This window comes from Columba livia, chromosome 7 (assembly GCF_036013475.1).
Source record: "Columba livia isolate bColLiv1 breed racing homer chromosome 7, bColLiv1.pat.W.v2, whole genome shotgun sequence".
Lineage (NCBI taxonomy): Eukaryota > Metazoa > Chordata > Aves > Columbiformes > Columbidae > Columba > Columba livia.
In genome coordinates this window covers 38368929-38389194 of record NC_088608.1, presented here as the reverse complement: position 1 = coordinate 38389194, position 20266 = coordinate 38368929, and the positions used below count along the sequence as shown (strand labels likewise).

Here is a 20266-nt window from a genome sequence, read left to right as displayed (position 1 = left end):
GTAAGACAGCTACAAAAGTAGTGTCCAAACACGTCAGTATTATTAGGGCCCAGCTCTCTCCATCATGTGCAACTCCAGCTGGTGACTACCTCGTACCTTTTTGGTCGGCAGGGTGAGGGGGCACATGTGGGTACTTGGAGTGCTTCTTGATATGGAAGTTCACGTTGTCCAGCTCCACGTTCAGGCTGATGGAGGCGGCTGAATCACTGTCCATTGTGGACTGGAAGCTGCTGACTGAAGTGCGCTTGCTAGGGCTGGCAGAGTCTTTTAATGTTGGGTAAGGGGGAAGATACGGGGAGGAGAAGGGTTCAAATGGGTATCATGAGGGTACCGGAGAGGAGAAAAATTGTCTTTAATACATAAAGACCAGTGTGCAATACTACAGGAACACAGTATTTTCATAGTTCCAATCTTATCTTCATGTGTGCATGCTGACATATTGGGCATTCTTTAGTGCATTACTGTAGGGTCCAAATCAAGCAGAAGTCTGCCTGAGAAACAGACGGCAGCAATTTACATGCTTCTCCTCCATTAGAAGTATGAAGCTTTATCAGTTCCACTAAATAGTAAAATACTGTATCCATCGACTAGCTAGCTTATAGTTTGCTTAGATCCTTACAGCCCCATGCGCGCACACAAACACACACACATAAAGCAAGACATGGTTAAAGTACTGTGTCCCGAAGGACTAGGGACAGCAGGGGAGAAGGCAGAGTGAGAACAAGACTCAGGTGAAACTCACTGGCCAAGTTATCTTCTCCTTCATCGGCAATCTGCTCTGTGTCACTGTCATCAAACTTGATGTCTTTGAACCAGGATGGCTCAGAGTGCCCCTCTACAGAGTTCACGGAGTCGCTGTCTGGAGATGGGGTTTCTGAGAACTCCGTGCTCTAAGAAACAAAAAAGGTGTTGAAATGCAGCTCTGCTGAAATACTAAGCAGCCTTAGAAAGCAGCCTGCTACAAATGTAGATGAGACATTTTAAAAACTAGGGGATATTCTCAGTGGGCTGAGCCAGGTTAGTCACAGAGCCACCCTTCTCAGCACAAAACAGGAACTGGGACAGGAAACAAGTATTTCTTTATACTTCCCATGTGCTTAGTCTCTGCGTCCTCCCCACCTCCACACAAGTTGTGACTGAGTGGCATGAAAGGCCAAGTTTATTCTACTGCACATTTTCTGTCACCACATCCAGCTAAACAGTTTTGAATGCTTCCTATTCCCAGCTGAGGGGGATGATGACCGTATCCTTTGCCCAGAAACCAGCATATACATGCAGCTTTTGGTGGAGGCTAATTCTAAGTTACTGGAACAATTCTGTGACTGACCAAAGCAGCTCCAAGAGTTTCACTCACAAGTCAGACTCCAGCTGGGGCTACTGTGTCAAAACAAAGCCTGGCTAGAGTGCCAGAGAACCTGGAGAGCATCTAAACAATTTCCATCAGCCATCCCAATGCCTCCAGTCTCCTCAAGAGGAAGTTCTCACTATCATTCCTTTGGCTACAGTGAGTACAGCAAGCAACTGAGTCAACAACACTGTTTCTCCTGACTCTTGTTCAGGAGCAGTGACATCAGACAGTGCTTTCAGCTTATGAGAACAAAAATTGGCTTTAAACCTTGCATAACATAAGCCCCTTATAAATAGTTACGAACAGGGATCCACAAGCTCTTGCTAGTTAAGGGCAAGCTTTTACTAGCAAACAGTTAACTAGCTGAGATGCCAGATGAAGCCCAGAGCAATCTCAATGGAAAACCATGTGACTGTGGCCAAGAGATGAAATGCATGAGGAAGACAAGATGCTAACAGCTACAAGCTTTCTGACTGAGGTCCACGGGACAGCTGAGCTGAGCTGCAGAACATGGAAGACTCTCAACTGAATGCTTTCAGGTGGGAGAGGCCACAGAGATACCTTCTTCAAGTTAAAAAAAACAAACCAGTCATTCAGGCCAGCGACTGCTCTTAACCCTCAGCAAGTTTAATTGCAATGGAATGCAGTAGGGTAGCACCTCTGGTCACTGGCTCCCTGCCTCCCACTCAGCTAGCCAGCCCTGTTTCGGAGGCACGACAAAGAACCCCTCCCAATCTCACATCATGTGGCTAAGGTACTGAATTCTTTCTTACTGCCATCACTGGAGATCAGAAGGTGGTTACCAATACAATAAATGAGAAGATCCCATACTGTATATCTAAAATATCCATTCTTTGGAAGTTTTTAAATAAGGAGTTTTGAAATAGAAGTAGAATACCACCGCTGTGTCTCAGATTCTGCACATGATACCACAGCTACCACAAGCACAGACTGTGCCTCGCCAGGGCCTCTGTGGAAGGTGTCCACAAGAGGTACCAGCCTAGATAAGAGGCCCTTTCCTCCACTTTAGGCAGCACTACATGCAACAGCCCAGCCTCCACAGAGGACACCCCAAAGCTTTCTGGGCAAATGCAGCTTCCTCAGGCTTTAAACCACTAAAGACTCCAATTCTCTGTACAAAAAATATTATTTAGAAAACATACAATGGCTGCTGAGAACAGGATTAGAAAAGATTCTAGCGAGCAGCCAAACTCAGCAAGTACCATAGCTTTCCTAGTCCTTTTACCTGTAATGGTCTGTAGAGAGCATACTCATCTCTGAAGAGCTGATCATGATGACTGACACATTCTAGCCAGCGTCCATCAACCAGCGCTTGTCCTATTGCAATAGCTTGGACCCTGGAGGTAAAAGAAAAGAGATGTTTTCTAAGTCTAGTTCTAAACACATATGGTTTATGGAACAAACATGCTACAAAGAGTCGCTTGCTACACACTATTTGACTCAACAATATCCCATTGCCATGTTTAACCAGACACTATTTAAAATATTGTGGAGAGGCAGCAGACTGTACTGGATCAAGCATGGAGCTAGACAAAGAGACAGAGACTGCCAGGACTCTGAACACTCACCTGAGGTGTCCAGCAGGCAACGGAGAAATATTGTATGTGCTCCTCCAATATTGTTAGCTCGAGTTATACATAGTGAGCCCCTCTGCTGAGCGAGGACTGTTGCTCTGCACTAAAGAACCATATCAATTTTATCCTCCTCTCGCATAGTTAAATACACCAGATCCTTTATACTCACAAGGTTAATAGCCTGCCAGCCCATCCAAAATTTAGCTAACAAACACTATTAGTGATATCTGATTACAGGGGCAGACTTGCACATCAGAGCACCAGTGAACATTTCTGGACAGTCTTCGTAATACACTCACTATTCTCCAGCTGTTTTGAGCGATACTTGTCCCAAAAGCTGCTTCCCAAAGCAGACACCTCCTGTCCCCTGTTGTTTTGGGCCACACGGAGTCAAAACCCTGCCAGTAGAGATCTGAATTTTCCTCCTTTGTCATCTCCCTGCAAAGGGGTCTATCTCTGCCATCTAAGACATCCTATATCAGCTAAAATTCACAACCTCCTGTCACAGAGAAAGACGACTCCTGCTGTCCTAAAGCCTCAGGGTTACCTTGTGGTTATGTGCCCATTTCTGATGAGCCAGTTGACCAGCTCTTTTCCAACAATGCAGTTGGGATGTGTCCGCAGCCAGTAGCGATGGTCTTGAAACTCCATCCCACTGTTGTGGTGGCAGATTTTCTTCCACAGATCTTTCAGCTGGACCGAATCCTGGACAAGGAGGTGTGCAAGTTATGAGTAGTCTGACCTTAGCACTGTTTTTAAGGGCATCAGCCTGTGCCCTCAGATCAGCTTCTAGATCAAGAGCCCTCCACAAACAGGCATAAAATCTAAGCCATTCTGCACAACCTACGCGAAGATGTAAACGGAAACAGCAGACACAAGATCAGCTTCTTTATATCCTTCCTTTCATACAGAGTTGAGAATAAGGAAGAAGAAAATGTGGGTATCCTCAGGTCTGGGATTATTTTGAGAGAGAACAGAGCACCCCAAGGGGTGAAGAAGAGGCACTGCAGCTCACTGTCTCGAATGCCTCACTCATTCGATTTTTGTTGAAGACGACAAATAAGGAGAGGAGAAACACAAAAAAAAGGTGCTTTATTTAAATTTTAACTGGCTTCAGCCTTCCAGTTAATTGCCAGACCCACATTACTGCACTTCCCAAAGGTGCCCTGAGATCCAAGAGTTTTGCTCCACTTCTGCAACTGGACTGGCTTTCTGCTTTTATTTCCAGCACCGGCTGTCCTGGGTATAATCCGAAAACCAATGTCAGCAGCTCCCCTTCCATACCAGGTATAGAGTCAAATGGATCAGCAACAGAATATGTCACAGCATCATAAGATTCGCTCCTACTGGTGATTCCACAGTTCAACTGCCTTGTAGCTTACCCTTAATTCACATGGCGAATTCAGTAAACTGGACAAACCGGCAGAAAACAGCAAATCATTTCAACTACAGGATTTTGACCTCTAGTTCACAGAAGTGTGTGCTTACTTCACTGTACATACATCCTCCCCTACCTTTTATTTCATGAGCAAAGTTCATTAATCTTCTGAATGGAACACATTAAACTTTAACTCCTGATATAGAGTCAGGTCCACATGCAAAGTGCATTAAACCAACAGCGGGAATTCACAAAAAAAGTCCTTCATTAACTGACAACACGTCTTCTGTTCTTAGCTGAACAGAAGCAATACTACAGACCCTCTTTTTTCCCCAGGGAAGGAAACAGACAGAGAAATTAAACCATGTGAAGCTGAAGTGCACTGGGACTTGATCATCTTGGTCCAAGTTGTGTTCATGGCATTTAAAATTTCATTTTTCCTGCAGTAACATACACACGCTGGTCAAGGCGGTGTAAAGATGTGCCTTAAGAATGTTTCTCCTTCACGTGGTTATCCATTTACAGAGCACGCTGGAAGGAGTTGGGCAACTGAGCAGGAACTAGAGTGTTTCTGCACCCTCAGGAATATTTGTATGTGCTTTGCTGATAGCAGGAAAATACCTGACAACACAGAAATTAGTCTTCCTGATTCTAAATTGGCAATCTTGAACCTTTTAATTTGTGATAAAACACTGTCCTCCTTTCTCTGCATCTTCTTTGCCTCAATTGTTGGAAACACTTCCTCACCCTCAAAGAAAAAAAACACTGTTTTCTGCTGAACATTGTCCAGTAACTGCCACCTACAACACTGCTGTCAGGAGGGGATAATAGGATTACACAGAACACTGTGGCACATTGGCTTTTCTTCGAACAAGTACGTCACTACAACCTTCTACAAAATGTTATATTTGTTCTGCAAACAAGGAGAGGGGCCGATAAGCTGTAACAGCTTAAATTCATTCATCATAGTGCAACCACCTTGAGGCAGCCATTTAAAGTTTCCGATTACGCAGCCTATGAAAGGGAAAATCTGAACTCGGAGAAATACAGAATCAGGGCATTGCATTATAGCTGCAACCATTGCAGGGTTTAACCCACAAGAAGCCACATGCACCAACTCCACCATGCATAACACACTTCCCAAGAATGAAACTGCAAACACCTTTATGGGAACACCACATGAAACTACGATTTGCTTCAGGAAGACGGAATTGTCCAAAGCAGTATCAATATACTCCATCCCTACAACATCAGGAGGAGGGGTCCAGGTACAAGTGCTCAGACAAGAGCTTTTAAATCACAGAATAATTTCAGTTGGAAGAGACCCGCAGGGTCATCGAGTCCAACTATAACCTGACCTAACTCTAGCACTAAACCATGTCTCTAAGAACCTTGTCTAAACACCTTTTAAACCCCTCCAGGGATGGTGACTCCACCACTTCCCTCAGCAGCCTGTTCCAATGCCTGGCAACCCTTTCTGTGAAGAATTTTTCCCTAATATCCAAAGGCTCCTGCTGCATGACTCAAGAAAGGTAAACTTCATTGCCTTCACACAACAGGACAAACACAAGTCTGAAAGGTACCAGAAGGATTTTGCGCTCATCCTCATTGGTCTCTGCCTTCATATGTGTGCGACTGGCCTGGGGGCTGACGGACGTCTCATAGGCAGGGACCATTGGTGAACCTGAGCGGTCCAGTGACAGGTTAGTGATGCTGGCTGACCTGTAGTAGAAGAGAGAAGAATTGAAGTATAAGCGTTCATCATATAAACATATGATCATATGAACACCTCCCCAGAGTAGGCATCGACCTTGTAGCATGCTAAAAATGAACTTAAACCTGTGACGTTGTCCATTCTCTTCAATACAGACTTAACGCTTCCTCCCCTGTCAAAGCAGAAGAAAGGATCCCTAGGAAGCAAATGTATTGCTTTGGAACATTTAATTTAAACACAGACTTTTGTGAAACTCTTTGTAGGAAGCAGTTAGAACTAAGTTTAGGCACAGAAATAAATATGTCTGCATTTGTATAGAGTGGGGAAGGGATTGGATGCTGGGTAATTAGAAGCTCCCATAGTTTTGAGGTAAAACAGATGACAGCAAGGGCGGCCAGCAGCAGGATCCCTGTAACAGGACACTGACATTTCCCCGTCTCCTTGAACCATTTAAAATTCCCTCTCCTCAGGTCTCTGCAATACACAGCTGACCGCCTGCAGAGTCCGGAATTTTGAGCACCTGTTCCCAAGGGTGGCTACACTGTCTGCTGAAGCTGGGGGTCACTCCAGCTGATAATCTTGTACTGAGACATGGAGCATCCGCCTGATCTCAGCCCAGCTGTTAGGAAATCCTGGTTATGTACTGCAGCACAAACACACCGTTTTGCAATAATCATTGCAAAGCGACAAATGCAAACACAAGTTTCCAGATACCCTCTGCTCCAATATCCCACAACTAGACAAAGCCTCTGAATAACCAGAGTGCAACTTCTCACTTCAGCAGCAAAAAGCACATAGTGTAAGCTATTTGTGTTAACAGTGCTCCAAGGAATGAGGATGGAAAATGCTTCTGCACACAGCAACAGGGAAGCTCAAAATGCCAATGCTGAACTGACTCAAGAGGCTTGCAGCAGTCTCAGCAATGGAAACTGTTGCCAGCCTCTAGTCTTTGGAAGGAAACTCAGATAACATCACAGAGCTTGCTAACTGGCTAACAGACACTAATTGTTCCCAAGAATTCTCAGTGGATGATGTGGCAGAGCCCAGACATGAAATAGCAACGTGACTCTATTTCAGCTTTTGTACTGCAAGGAAGTGGGCACTGAAGATACGACAGTCTCAAAAATCAATGCTGATTCCTCCTCTGTATCTTCAGGGGGAAGAATGGGCTGGTAAAGGGTTTTAGTTAGGTCCTTTTTAGTCATTTATGCAGAAACAAAGGAAACTACACTGGCACTACATCCACATACATCTAGGGGCGATAAGCAAAAACTTTCTGCCATAGTCAGGCACTCAATGCAAGCTAAAGCTTTGCCAGTCTTCCACTGTTCAGATGTTCTCAAGTTAAACAAAGTTAGAATAAGCAGAGTTACGCAGCTTAACAGAAATCATTCTCATATGGAAGATAAGGCTGACATGCAAGCCCGTCATTAAACACTCCTCCCAGTTGTTGCACAACAGCTACTTTAACTGAGCCACCTATCTGTAAGCAGTAGGTGGTTTTAATTTGCGTAAAAGGGCAGTAAGTAAGAGTTAGAACAGTCAGATTTCATATCTGTGTCTTTATCAGCACCAGTTACACCTGGGACTTCATTTATCTTTTCTAAAACCAGACGGGGAGATTTTGCAATGAAAATCCCTGTCCTTTAGGGGGACCTGCAATGGAGAAGTTCAAATCCCTCTGCTTGCAATATTGGACTGTTGTGCCATTTTTTTCCCCCATAAATAACCAGTCTGAGGAAAAAACAACATGTATGCCTCACCTACAGGGAAAACAAATAATACTAAGTAACTTCTGCTACCTACACCAAAATGCACTCAACCTGTACCTTTTTTGCTTCATCTCATTTAGAAAGAGGCATGGTCAAGCTTGTTTCAAAGCTCCATCTGCTTTGAGAAGACCTAAACACCAGCATTGCTTAGCCCAAAGCCAATAGCTTGGTTTCCGCAGGTTCAGAATTTTGACACAGATAGGTTATATCGTATCCTTACTTCTCGAACGTGAGTCTAGACAGGTAAGTATGATGATTAGGCCAGGAATAGCCAGAGAGTTAAATTTTAACCTGAATGAGCAGCTTGAGCCTGCCAGGTCCAGCTTAGAACCCTCCGACTATTGCACGTGTGAGCAAACAGCAAAGGCCTTTTAAAATAGACAATATCAAGTCAAACAGGAAGCAAAAGAGCATCCTCAAGGTTTCAGACATTTCTTGACGTCATTGCAGTTATTTAGCATTGAACTTTTAACTGGACTCCTTGCCACATTTGCCCAGAATTGATTCTTGGTACTAGTTTATTCTCCAGTATTTTAATCCCCCTAGGCGAGATGTTTGGTTCTCAGCTGTACAGTCCGTGTGCATCTCCTCCTAAACACCCCACCACACAGGTGAGTCTGTTTCCTGAACGCCACACCCAGCATCCTTCTCAGCTGAGTTCCCCCATCTCCCCTAGTCCTGCCAAATGCCTCCAAACTGCTAAACATTCTGCATTCCTGTAACACCAACGCAAAGAATTTTCTGAGTATCTCCTGACTCCAACACTGAAATTTGGATTATCTTTGCTGTGTTCCTCAGATCCTTGCCTCACCTTTATTTCCCCAATTTAACTGCAGATTTGTAACCACAACTGTAGCAGGAACACTGTGAAGTAGAAATTACTTGTTCTTCTAATACCAGCCTACTGAGTGGGATTAAGCTCAAGCATTCACATTTTATACTAAAGCTCTCAGGAACATTTCCAAGTTCATTTTAACACTCTTGCATAAAGACCTGTGATGGGATTTTAGCCTAAGGAAGCCTGGTAACTTAAACAAGATTATACTTAATGGAAGAGCAGAGGGAACAGATAGAGGGGGGAGGTGGGAAAGACTCCACAAAAGAAGCAAAAACTACACCCCTGCTCCTCAATGACCTCAGTCTTTGACTCTCATTACCATGGCTCTGTTACTCCCTTTTCTTCACCTTCCTCAGAACTCTACCTTTCTTAGCCACTTCTTTCCCTTTCTGTCCTCTTTACCATCACCTCTGTTTGACTGACTCAGCAGGTTCCTCAAAAGCAGTACATTTATTAATAAGAATATGTACGTGGATGGTCTCTCCTTACCATTACATATGGGTAATGGGGTGTTCCATTTTAGACATGAAACAGCATGTTCAGTAAAAATAAACACCAAAATACAGGCTTTACAGTGAAGAATGTGCTAGGAGTACATCCAGAAAAGAAAATACTTAGATATAATCAGTTTACCTGTTCCTAGCTGGTGACTTCCCTGCATCTTCCTGGACAGACCCAAGGCGTGCAGACAACGTGGTAGTTGAAGAGTCTGGGTGAATCAAACTGCAAGGAAAAGTAGCATGTTACAGATGTTTGAGAGGTTTGCCGCATGCAGCAGCGTCAGAACAGCTAGAATTAAAATACAGTTAATTATAATGTTACATCTCATCACACCCACGATTGTTGAATCAATGATGAAACAGGGAAATCTTTCCCCACCTATAGGCCAATGATATCTGGAGGACAGTGCTCAAGCCTTCTCGCTTCAGACCAAAGTGCTAGACAATACAGCCTCTTGCCACTTCTCCTGCCTTCCTATCCTCCCTTTATCCCTTTCTTACACATTCTCCTTTCCAGGCTGTTATTCCATGCTTTGGAGGCAGAGGCATGGTCCCCATCTCCCCAATGCATCATCTTTGCAATCCAAGTGTTAAAAAAAAAAAAGCGCACTGTAGCCCACTGCAAAGTTTTACATTTTAAGAGCAACAACTACTGAAGAAAATATTAATTCTCCTAAAGCAACCATAAACTACCTAATCTCAGTCTTTCTCCCTCCCACAAACAAAAGCAACCCATGTTTACTCAGTGACTCCCAACAAGACGTAAGAGTTCCAGTATAGACAGAGTTATCAGACTTCCAAGAATGGGCAGGACTTTTCTCGAGTGCTACAAGCTGCCCAAAATAAAGATACAAATCCTTTCTTCACATGTTATGTCTCCAAGCTGTTGACTTTCCATAATAAAGATACTAATAACACATTAGAAGACAGAACTAATGATACCTTCTATTATTTCACAGGCCTGAAGAGAAGCATTCCGAGCACACATACTTATTCCCTAGTTCAAAATTTTGTAATATTTATCCCAAGCGTTGCAACATTACTGCTTTAGCTGACCATGACGTTAAACCAGAAGTACTTTCATTTATTTAGGCCTAAAGCTGATTATTTAATTGCTTCCACATAGGAGTACCATGCTCTGAAAGGCAACGTGCAAAGCAAGAATCAGGGCATTTTCTGAAGACAGACGGTTTTGAGTTTTTTCTTTTGATCCTGTCAGAAGCACTAGAAGAGATCTGCTGGAGAGACACACAACTAATACCACCCCTCGTTAAAGACAGGCTCCGACTCAAGACCTCCTCAGCAGTTTCACACCTGCCTGTTCTTCTGTTTTAGGGAAATGAGCACAAACACACACACATATCTGATTATTTCTTCCTCCCCCTACCTTAAATTAAATTGAGGTCCTCAGAAATTAACTTGCATACCACTTGAGAAGTAGTACAGTGTTGTTTTATTCATCTTCCAAACATAAAGATCCCTTCATTTGAGAGTAAGAAAAAGAAATATACTTTGACAAGAGATCAGAGAACCTTTACAGCTCTCCCTTCAATCCCATTTCAACTGAAACAGGTGGTTACTTCCACCATTTCTCTCTTATTTACATAAACAGCACCTCTTATATTCTCTTGCCCAATCCAAAACCTGACAGGTAAAGCATCAGTGTTACATTGACTTGTCTCAACACACTGGTGGTTAGAAGGAACGTCTTTTGGTTCTGTCTTTTTAAACTTTGAAGCTAAAACCCTGCTCTGTCACTGGTATAGAATCACTGATTCAACAGGTTGAAGGAAAAACTGCAAATAATACAAAACTCCACTAGAACAGTTTCCACATTTCAACTTGAAGAACTTTATAAGCAAGCACAGGACTAGATTCTTTTTACAGGAGACACTTCTAAGTTTCCTAGATGGAAAGCACCAGCTTGAAAACACAGTTAAGATCCCAGAGCTCAGCATGAAGCCATTCAGTTTACCTTTGCCAGGTTAGATCCTCCTCCAGAAAGATGTTGCGGCTGGCTTTCCGGCTCCCAACCGGTGTGCGTGGCTCCCCAGGGTCCAGCACTGACACAGAACATGCAGAATCCGACAGAGCATTTAAGTCTTCTCCAATGGAGTTACTGTCTGTGGAGTGCGCGTAGCTTAAGGCTATTTTCCGGCAGTAAGTGCAGGCTCGGAGATCCCCTATGGAAAGGGGAACCAGAAAGTGTAAGTGAACAGGAACAAACAGCGCTCTGTTCCTGCAGGATCAGAGGTGTGTCGCAGTGGGAAAAGGAGGATTTCCTGTTTCAAAACCTCTTTACATGTTTAGTTCTCATATTCCCTTAAAGAGCAAAACCCCAGATAATTACACACTCTGGGGATTTCTCCAAGTCTAATGATGCATAATACATGATCAGAAAGAGAGTCAGGTTGTGAGGGCGGGGAGAGAGATAGAGTACATGTGCACGCTGAAATCATGGTACAACAGTAGCCAGTCAGGTATGACGTACCAGCTGATGTCTGGAAATGATCACCTCCATCAGGAGATGTCTAGAGTTTGGTAACTGGTATTTGAAAGAACTTCCCTCACCCTCAATTAGAACATCCAGCTCATTAAATTTTAAAACTACCATTACTAAGAGCAGCTTTCACTTGAGCACACACTTAGCAGTGAACATCCTTGTTAAGTAGTGGCCATATTTGTTTTGTCATCAGGGACATAGTGTTGGTGAAAATAAGCGGCATGGCATAATCTATCATTGTGCACAAAGAAATTGACAGAATTAAGTCCTGTGATTCTTTTTTGCTTATTTCTAAGCCCACTAGAGACCTGATCAGCATTCTCTAGCAGATGCCAGAATCTAAAATGCAGTAGTGCAAACACAGCTGAGCATACAGAGAATGTTCTGCATCTCAACAGATAAACCCTACCTGTGTAGCCCATGAATTTTCCAGGGATTTCCTGATTGCAGCATCGACTACAGAAGATCTGCCCACAAAGTCGACAGTGGTGCCTCCGTCGGAAAGTGGTGAATTTCTCACTGCAGTCGTAGCACTCTTTGCATTGGCTGTCAGGCATCCAGTACTGCTTCAAGTCACTGTCCTAAAAGGGAAGGCAGCAGAGAAAAACCACCTTTATTTTGTAAATGAAAAAGCACGTTTAGACTCATGATTGCTTTGTAGATTGTGCACATATAGGTGTGCGTGTATGCGCGCGCACTCTTGTGTATAAGCACACGCATGCACAGAAAGGATTTTTCATATGGTTTTATAAGGAGCCAGAAGGCTGAGTGAGTTTTTAGCTGTGAGAATAAATCTAGTAAGCCTTTGAATTCTGCATACAAGATGGAAGCAAAGCAGATAAAACTACCATGAGCTGTAGATAAAGGCCAAGAAGAAACAAACATATGAAGTACTGTTCGCTCTTCCCTCTCACTTGCCCTGAGCAAATGACAGGCCCTCAACTAGCACAGTTTTTTAAAAACACACACCACACATTAGTTGAAGCTGTTATCCAGGGGTAAATCAAGTTATCAGGATTTATCAGTGCAGGAAGATCATTTCAACAGTTAACACTGGGATGGACTTTGAAAGGATTATAGGTACATGTAAAAAGTTTTGTTATATGATCAAATTCTTCAAAACCTCAGGAAGCAGTTGTAAGAGTCTGTCCCAGATTAATGATGTTTCAAAACTCTAGGTTAACTGCTATGTGAAGACAACTGTGGAATATACATTCAGCAGATAATGACATTTACTGGTTTACAGCATGGATGCAGCCACAGGAATTTTTGTCTGTTTTTAAGACTTGAAAACAAGTAGTTAAAAGTTCCTTTTGGTGTTGCAGCTATGAACAGAGCAAGACAAATCTCTCAATTATGATTCTGAGCACACCAGCTACAATTACCACAGATGGAGACAACTGCTAATGGTCACAAGACAGCTCTGACCATGAAACACTCTTTGCCAGTGTGCAGTGTTCATTACGCCTTTTCAGAGGGACTGAATACTCTGCATTTTTCTTAGGAAAAGAAAGCGCTGCAAGAATTTTCTCAAAACAACCTGAGAAGAAAGTAACCACGGAGAAGAAAGGTGAACCATACTTTGCTTTTCACATAACCAAAAAGGCATACCTTGAATTGGAGTTTATTTTTGGATGTCTACAAAGTGAAGTTTGACATAGCTGCTAGCCCAATTTTCACACCAAAACAGCTATGATCAAAAAGACAGCAATCTCATGCTGTCCTCCTGTAAGAAAACTCATAAAGAGGTCAAAGACTGCTTGAGGCAGTCTAGTGTTCAAGAGAGCCCAGAAATTTTTAAATGAACGCTAAGCTTGGAAAGATGCAGTGAGGAGCTTTGCCAAGGAACTGCTGCAAAGCTGCAGGGGATGACGATTTACAGCTCTTGCTGTGGCTCTGCAGGACAAGCCAAGCCTCTGGTTCTGCCACCAAGAGAGTGGCTGTTCCTCAAGTCAGCATGCTGACTATTAACACACCGCTTTCAGAGAAAGATCTAGACACGTTCATTTACTGCTGCATTCTGTGTGTGTGAGCACTTCTCCAACTGCCTCAGAAGACTGCTGAAAATCTCCAGGGCCTTCAGAAGCTGCCACAAACTGAAATATTATTAGGGGCCACACTCAATTCCCTGCTTACTGAAATGAAAGGCTTTTGGTTTACCCTCAAAAATATCACCCTTTCTACCAAAGTTACTCTTACAAGCAGAATAGCACTGAAAGCTGAGTTTATTCAAAGTCTACTTGTAAAAGCTACCAAGCCAAAAGCCTTTTTCCTCTTCACTGAGTTTAATTAAACACATTTTTGCTTGTCCGTGTCTTGCTCCCAGACACAGCTATTTATAGCGTCACTTATAAATAGTTGTGGCTTTTCTCAGCTAGCTCCCGCCCTTAAAGGCATGGTCCAACACAGCAGAGGGAGCTGAAATCAGCAAGTCAGTAGCAACCACCAAACCCTTATCCAGACAAATTAAAACTGATTAATAGGACAAGCCTTTCAAACAAATATTGCTGACTGATCATTACCACACTAAGTAGCAAATTTAATTCATCTTCAGAATTCTCACTACTATTTGTGACAGCCAATGTGTTTCACCTACTCATGCTTAGCCTTGAAGGGGAAAAAAACAATAAAAATCAGGTAATACAGAAGTAGGAAGGAGTCTACAATGACAGCATCTGGTTCAAGGTCAAGATGCTAAACAACTGCAATGTTTCACTCCCACAATATGACAGATGTTTGACAAGTCAAAAGTCAGCATCCACTTGAATTGCTTCCCCTGCATTCACACAGTGAGTTTTGAGTTTATTCACTCATCCTTCAAGCATCTGAAAATATCCCCATGATGCATGTAAAAATGAAGCTCCGAGAAAACTAGTAACAGTTCGGGTTTTAGATAGTTTAGCCCACAAATCCCTCAGAAGTAGTACCTGACTCTTCCCCTCCATGATTTCTTTGAGGCGCTTTAAAACGGTGCTGAGGCTTCTCAACTGAACTGCTGTTCGAGGATCATGACCTCCAAGAGGTGGTTCTACTTTTCTTCGATTGTCTGGAAGGGAAGGGAGAGTAATATTCATTTCTTCCACGATACATCAACATTCACATCACATCACAAAACCCCATCAGAGGGAGCAATGTTCAAATATGTTTGCACTTCAAGAAGTTACAGTGTGTATAATTTCTTGCCCTTGCACTCTCCTCCCCCAGCAGGAGTTTCTGATGCCAGATCACTTGCTCTGACTGACATTTTAAATACCATCCTCTGTGTCTGCAAGAACCGATTAAAGTTCTCTGAGAATGAAAACATCTTTTAAAGAAGCGATTTTCAACCTATTATCTGAACCTTGTATTAGCCTTCTAGAAAGCTCTGAAGTCTCATTTCAGAATGCCCTCTAGGATATTAATACTTGAAAATAATTGCAAAAATATTCACACTCACCCTAGTATTGGAATATGTCAATACCTTAACCTGAAATTATTTATAAATGACTACAGCAAATCTCAATTGCTCAGTTTCTATTAAAAACAGTAACTCAGAATAAAATGCATCCAGCAGTTCATGTTTTTGAGGTTTTTTGTTTTGTTATTTTCTAAGAAAAAAGTCAAGTTGTTAAGAGCATGTACAGTCATTCTTGATCAACTATAGCAAAGAGACTCCTGAATAAAAAGATACTGCAGCTAATATCATTCCTATAAAATACTAATTACTTTGAAGCATTGCTGTACAAGGTATAAACAGGATCCTCCTCTCCAGACGAATCTGCAAACGCAGCACTGTATCTACCTGAACATTTAAACATCTTCAGAGTCACTTTTCTACAGTTTAAAGTTCCTTACCAGCTTCGCTGCTCTCCATCTGACCAGCATTTTATTGCGATCCCCCAGCACAGGACGAACAGTCATGGCTGTTCTGTTTACTGCTTCAGCTCCCACTGATGTCAGCGGGACCGGCAGCACCAGCACAACCCTGTTAACTGTTTCCGTGCAGTAACGACGAGGCCGCTCCTTTGTGTGCGGATCAAAGCCCTTACAGTATATGTGATTAAAACTGGGGGATTCCGTGCCTCCTCTTCATGTTCTTAATGGATATTTTTAGTTAATCAGCCCATGTATAGCTGCTTAATGACCCATGTACAGCAAAGAATCCACAACAAGAGATGATTATGAAGAGATTCTAGGGTGCTTAAACCCAGTTCTGTGGCTAGCCACTTGGAATTTGGTTTAAAAAAAGAAAAAATCAAATAAATATACTTTTGGACAACAACAAATTGAGTATTTAGGGTGATTAAAGGAACTTTAATATTTCGAGAAAACATTGATAATACCATAGAAGCCTTTGGCTCCTCCTCACTCTGTCACAAGATCTACGCTGCATTTACTTCCTGGACTTCCCTGCTGTAACTTTTTAATGCAAGAGTATCTTCTTTCCAGGAATGTTGCTTCCAATTCAGAAAATTACTATAGCCCTTTCATTCCTAATTAGCTATAAATCTCATCAGGCAAGTGATTCCAAAAATATGAACAGACACAGCACTAAGGAAACACCCCAGTAACTACACACTGGTTCTCTTGTTAGTTAAATGCCCTTTTCTGTGTTACATAAAACAATGTCAGAAGGCTGTCACCTCCATTAGAAAAAGCACACCATCAGCAGCTGGAGCACAGCGCTTGCCTGTTTATATTAAAGCAGCTGACTGATTCTCAGATTAAAATTCAGTTGGCTCTTTTTCTTCTCAATCATGTGGTTTCTCCCTTTCTGGGGGGAAACACACCGTATAGCAAGAATGCAAGAAGTTATTCCTGCAGTCCACGACACACTGTGTCTAACACACTGTCTTTATAAAACAATTCCCATGTAGCAATCTTAGGTTAACTCTTACTCCTGATCCACATTCCAACACTATAAATGCCATAGCCATTTTCTCAGGTAATGCATGCACAATTAACAAATGTATATGTTTTCCAGCACTGTATTTCCTTATTTCACCACTAAATCTACAAAATTCATGTTCCCTTCCACAAACACGGAAACTCTCAAAGTACTTTTCTTGCTTTGCTGACATCATCATCCGAACTGCCATCAGCTGCCCTTCTGAAGAGATTTATTTTTGCTTTTGATCTGATCCCAAGAGGGTTGACGACACACACACATCTAAGCAGTGGTAACCTTTGTTAGTGCTTCTGAAGCAGCAAATTCAGTATATGCTACTGGAGGAAAAACAAGACAAAAGAAAAAACCACACACACACACACAAAACCTCACGCACCCCACCAGCCATAATTAAAATTACACATAAGAAATTAGGTTTTAAAAATACAATTAAACTTGATTTAAGTGTTATTTAATGTTATGAAAACCAGATCAGCTCCACAAACTTTTGCTTGTCATTGTCCAGCCAGCGCAAAAGCAACCATAGGAAACATAGAATCACAGACTAGTTCAGGTGGGAAGGACCTTCCCAGCTCCCCCAGTGCCCCCCCTGCCATGAGCAGGGACATCTTCACCAGCTCAGGTTGCTCAGAGCCCCGTCCAGCCTGGCCTGGGATGTCTCCAGAGATGGGGCATCCACCAACACCCTGGACAAGCTTCCTCATGGTTTTGATAAACAGTCCTTCAACTTTCTCAGTTCACAGCTCTACAATATCTTCATCCATTTCATCTTCATCCCTAGCCAAATGCTCACACAAGACAGTCATTTTTCACTTGATACCATGTTGCATTTAACAAACAAAAGCCAGCTGCATATCTCAGCCCTCCAGTGTAACACATCAACCCTCCTTCTTCCTATATATATATACTCACGGCTGCTGATGCTTGGCAAAACCCATACATCCTCTGCAATACTATTAATGTATGTTTTTTTCCTCTTTTTCCTGCTCTCCCCATTTGAACTGTGATCACTGGGAAAGAACCTGCATTACCATTCCAGCTACAATTACCTACTCAGTACACTCTTCTGAGTTCAGGTCACAGAAAGATTTGCTCAGTAAGTCATGCAATTCATCTGCATCCTCAGTTACTGAGTTACTGAATTATTGAAATATATTTTTCTAGGGTTCCTTTCATGACCCTATGTATTTTAGCATAGATTTTACAGTGAACAACAAGTCAAAAACACAACAATAACTACTTTTTTGCAACGTTACTACTAGTTTCAGTTTACAGGAAGAGAGTTGACCATAAACTTACAAAAGAGGTACAACAGAGTTTCAACAATAAACAGATACCCCCACCAGCGATACCAGAGTTTTGCTTATACGAATCAACATCAATTGCTTTCTAGGTGTTCGCTGCCAAAGCATTTCATTTCAAATTGAAGTTCACTATCACAGTTCAAACATTGCATCTTCCTCAAGTCACTGCTACACAAAGTACTGACATGAGAAGTATGAAAGCTCTCCTTAACTTCATTTTACAACATGCATTTTCATTTTCCAAAACCTTTTTCAATAGAAAAGATGCTCCCCGGTAATAAGATGTGTCCCTTATGATTCCCAGTAATCACCACATACTTTCCTCAGGCCTTTTTCCCCCCTCATATGATCATTGGCCTTTCCTTCCTTCTCCTAAGCTCCTTTGCCGTTCCCTATTACTGCCAGCCTGCTGCAATTGTCTCGCATTAACAGCATTATCCTGCATGACAGGGTAATAAGCTAGAAGTGCTTTTACTCCCAATGCTCCCTCTTCAATTGGCCAGCATTTCTAGTTCTCCTTGAACTGGATTTGCCAGCTGTGACACTATCTCAGTACAAGATTATTTTGGTTCAGTACAGCACATGCAGTCCCATACAGCTGGCATCTTTGATCTCAGCCAGGCATCCAGCACCTTCTGTTTTCACAAAGCCAGCAAGGTGCTACTATAACATTTTTCACGTAAGCAGTCCTGAAGGGATGCGCACAACTGAAATCCTACATACTTTGATGGTAGAGACTTTCCTACAAAAGCCACCATCCCTCCATGTTGTCCTGCACTTGCAGTGGTCAACCAGCGAGGCCCCTGAGCAGTGAGAAGATCTGCCCTGCAGACAGTGCAAGCTAATGGACGGACAAGCTATGGGAGTCAGCATTTTCAGGAACAATTTCATTCCATCATTATTTAGAAGCACTGCAGCCTTTTATTTATTTATTCCTTTCAGTTTGCTTAAGCTTGGCATGTTATTTAAACTCAAGCAGGCTACGGAGACCTTTTGTGAAGGACTTAAAGCATTTTCCTGCCTACATTTATCAATGTTATGAAGTATCTGAGAATAATGGCCAAGCCTAGAGACATTTACAGTCCTGCAGATCCAAGGCTGCAAGAAGACCCAACTGTATTAGACATATCACTGAACTGAGTAGGTGAACTGACCTACCAATCCACGTGTTTATGTAAATCACATCACTTATTTTCATCCTTTTCATTCTTTAGATATGAGAATAATTTCTAAGATTATTTGTGCAGCCAAGAATCAGCTGCAATGGCAGAAGTAAAATTCTCCTCTGCTCAATGTTCAGAAATCCTCAAAGACCTGATTATTCAGCAACTTTTAAGACAATAGAAAATTAATTTTCATGCCTTCTAAAGTTTGCTTGAACAAAAACAATGCCTGTTTTTTGGAGAGGGAAGATGCAAGTACTTTTCCCCTCTTTAAATACAGTGAGATGACTTGAAAATCTCCCATGAAACCTCCCCACCAATCCAGTACACTGAAATTTCTTCCAAAAACCAGCAGCAACTCCTGCGTGGTCTAACTTCTTTCCAGGCTGATTCACCCTCACATTTTCCTAAGCGTACTTTCATCCAAACCCAGGAACATGAATGGAAGTCCTGAAAAGGAGCTTGAATAACACAGCAACAGTTCCTCCCCCACACTGTAGATTAAGTCTCATTTCCCTGGCTGCCTATTCCCAGTGAAGTCAAAGAGCAGGATTATTTCTGCCTTCTGAATATCAAACAACCCACCTCACCTAAAGGTTTCTAATGTGTAATCCCCAGATAACTTCCACGTGATTTAAAAGAGGTAACTAAGGATGAAGTAAAATAAACTGGCAAATCAGGCAAGAGCACACTGCTGTACTTGGGGCATTTGAGAGAAAGCCTTAAAGAAAAAAAAAATACAAAAGCAAAACAAAAAACCCACACTTTAATTGGTTTGTTGTGACAGGTACAACTGAATAGCACAAACCGTACTAGAGGGCAAGGAGGAAGATGGTGAATGTGTTCAGCTATGACAGAATGCAAACGACAAAAATGAAAATACTAGTTATCTGTCCTGGGCTTTTGCGTAGTTACCAAGACTAGACATCTTTCTAAAAATGCCATACACATTAACAACATTTAAGATCCAATCTGTTTGCACTAGGTACCATACTCTTGCAAATACCATCTTGCACAGGATTTTCACCCAACTTAGCATTTTGCTTAAGGCGGTCACAGACAGCCAACAGTAACCAGGCAGATCAAGAGTGACCCCTGCAATCTACTTACTAGTTCTTCCAGATCTTCATAAAGCCATTACACAGTTGCACCTTTGAAATCACATTCAATTCCCATTCCAGCTAAAGAGATTCAGTATTGAATCTGGCAATATTTCCAAGGTTAAGAATAAAAAAAAAGGTTTAGACACAAGTTCCTGTTAAA

General features: G+C 42.2%; 1 protein-coding gene across 11 annotated transcripts in view; it reads right to left on the bottom strand.

Annotated features, from left to right (window-relative positions):
• PIKFYVE (phosphoinositide kinase, FYVE-type zinc finger containing) overlaps positions 1-20266 on the bottom strand; it is a 63319-nt gene that overhangs the window by 37151 nt on the left and 5902 nt on the right. For 7 of the 11 annotated variants that reach the window (XM_065069895.1, XM_065069894.1, XM_065069900.1 and 4 more), the window contains exons 4-12: positions 14576-14694; positions 12058-12229; positions 11121-11328; positions 9279-9368; positions 5905-6043; positions 3491-3648; positions 2595-2706; positions 743-890; positions 97-264 (exon numbers count right to left, since the gene is read on the bottom strand). In XM_065069895.1, the coding sequence (XP_064925967.1) occupies positions 97-264; positions 743-890; positions 2595-2706; positions 3491-3648; positions 5905-6043; positions 9279-9368; positions 11121-11328; positions 12058-12229; positions 14576-14694 (1314 nt within the window). Of the gene's footprint in view, positions 1-96; positions 265-742; positions 891-2594; positions 2707-3490; positions 3649-5904; positions 6044-9278; positions 9369-11120; positions 11329-12057; positions 12230-14575; positions 14695-15482; positions 15640-20266 lie in introns of those variants that run through there. The other 4 variants (XM_065069904.1, XM_065069905.1, XM_065069902.1 and 1 more) reach the window with 2 other exon arrangements.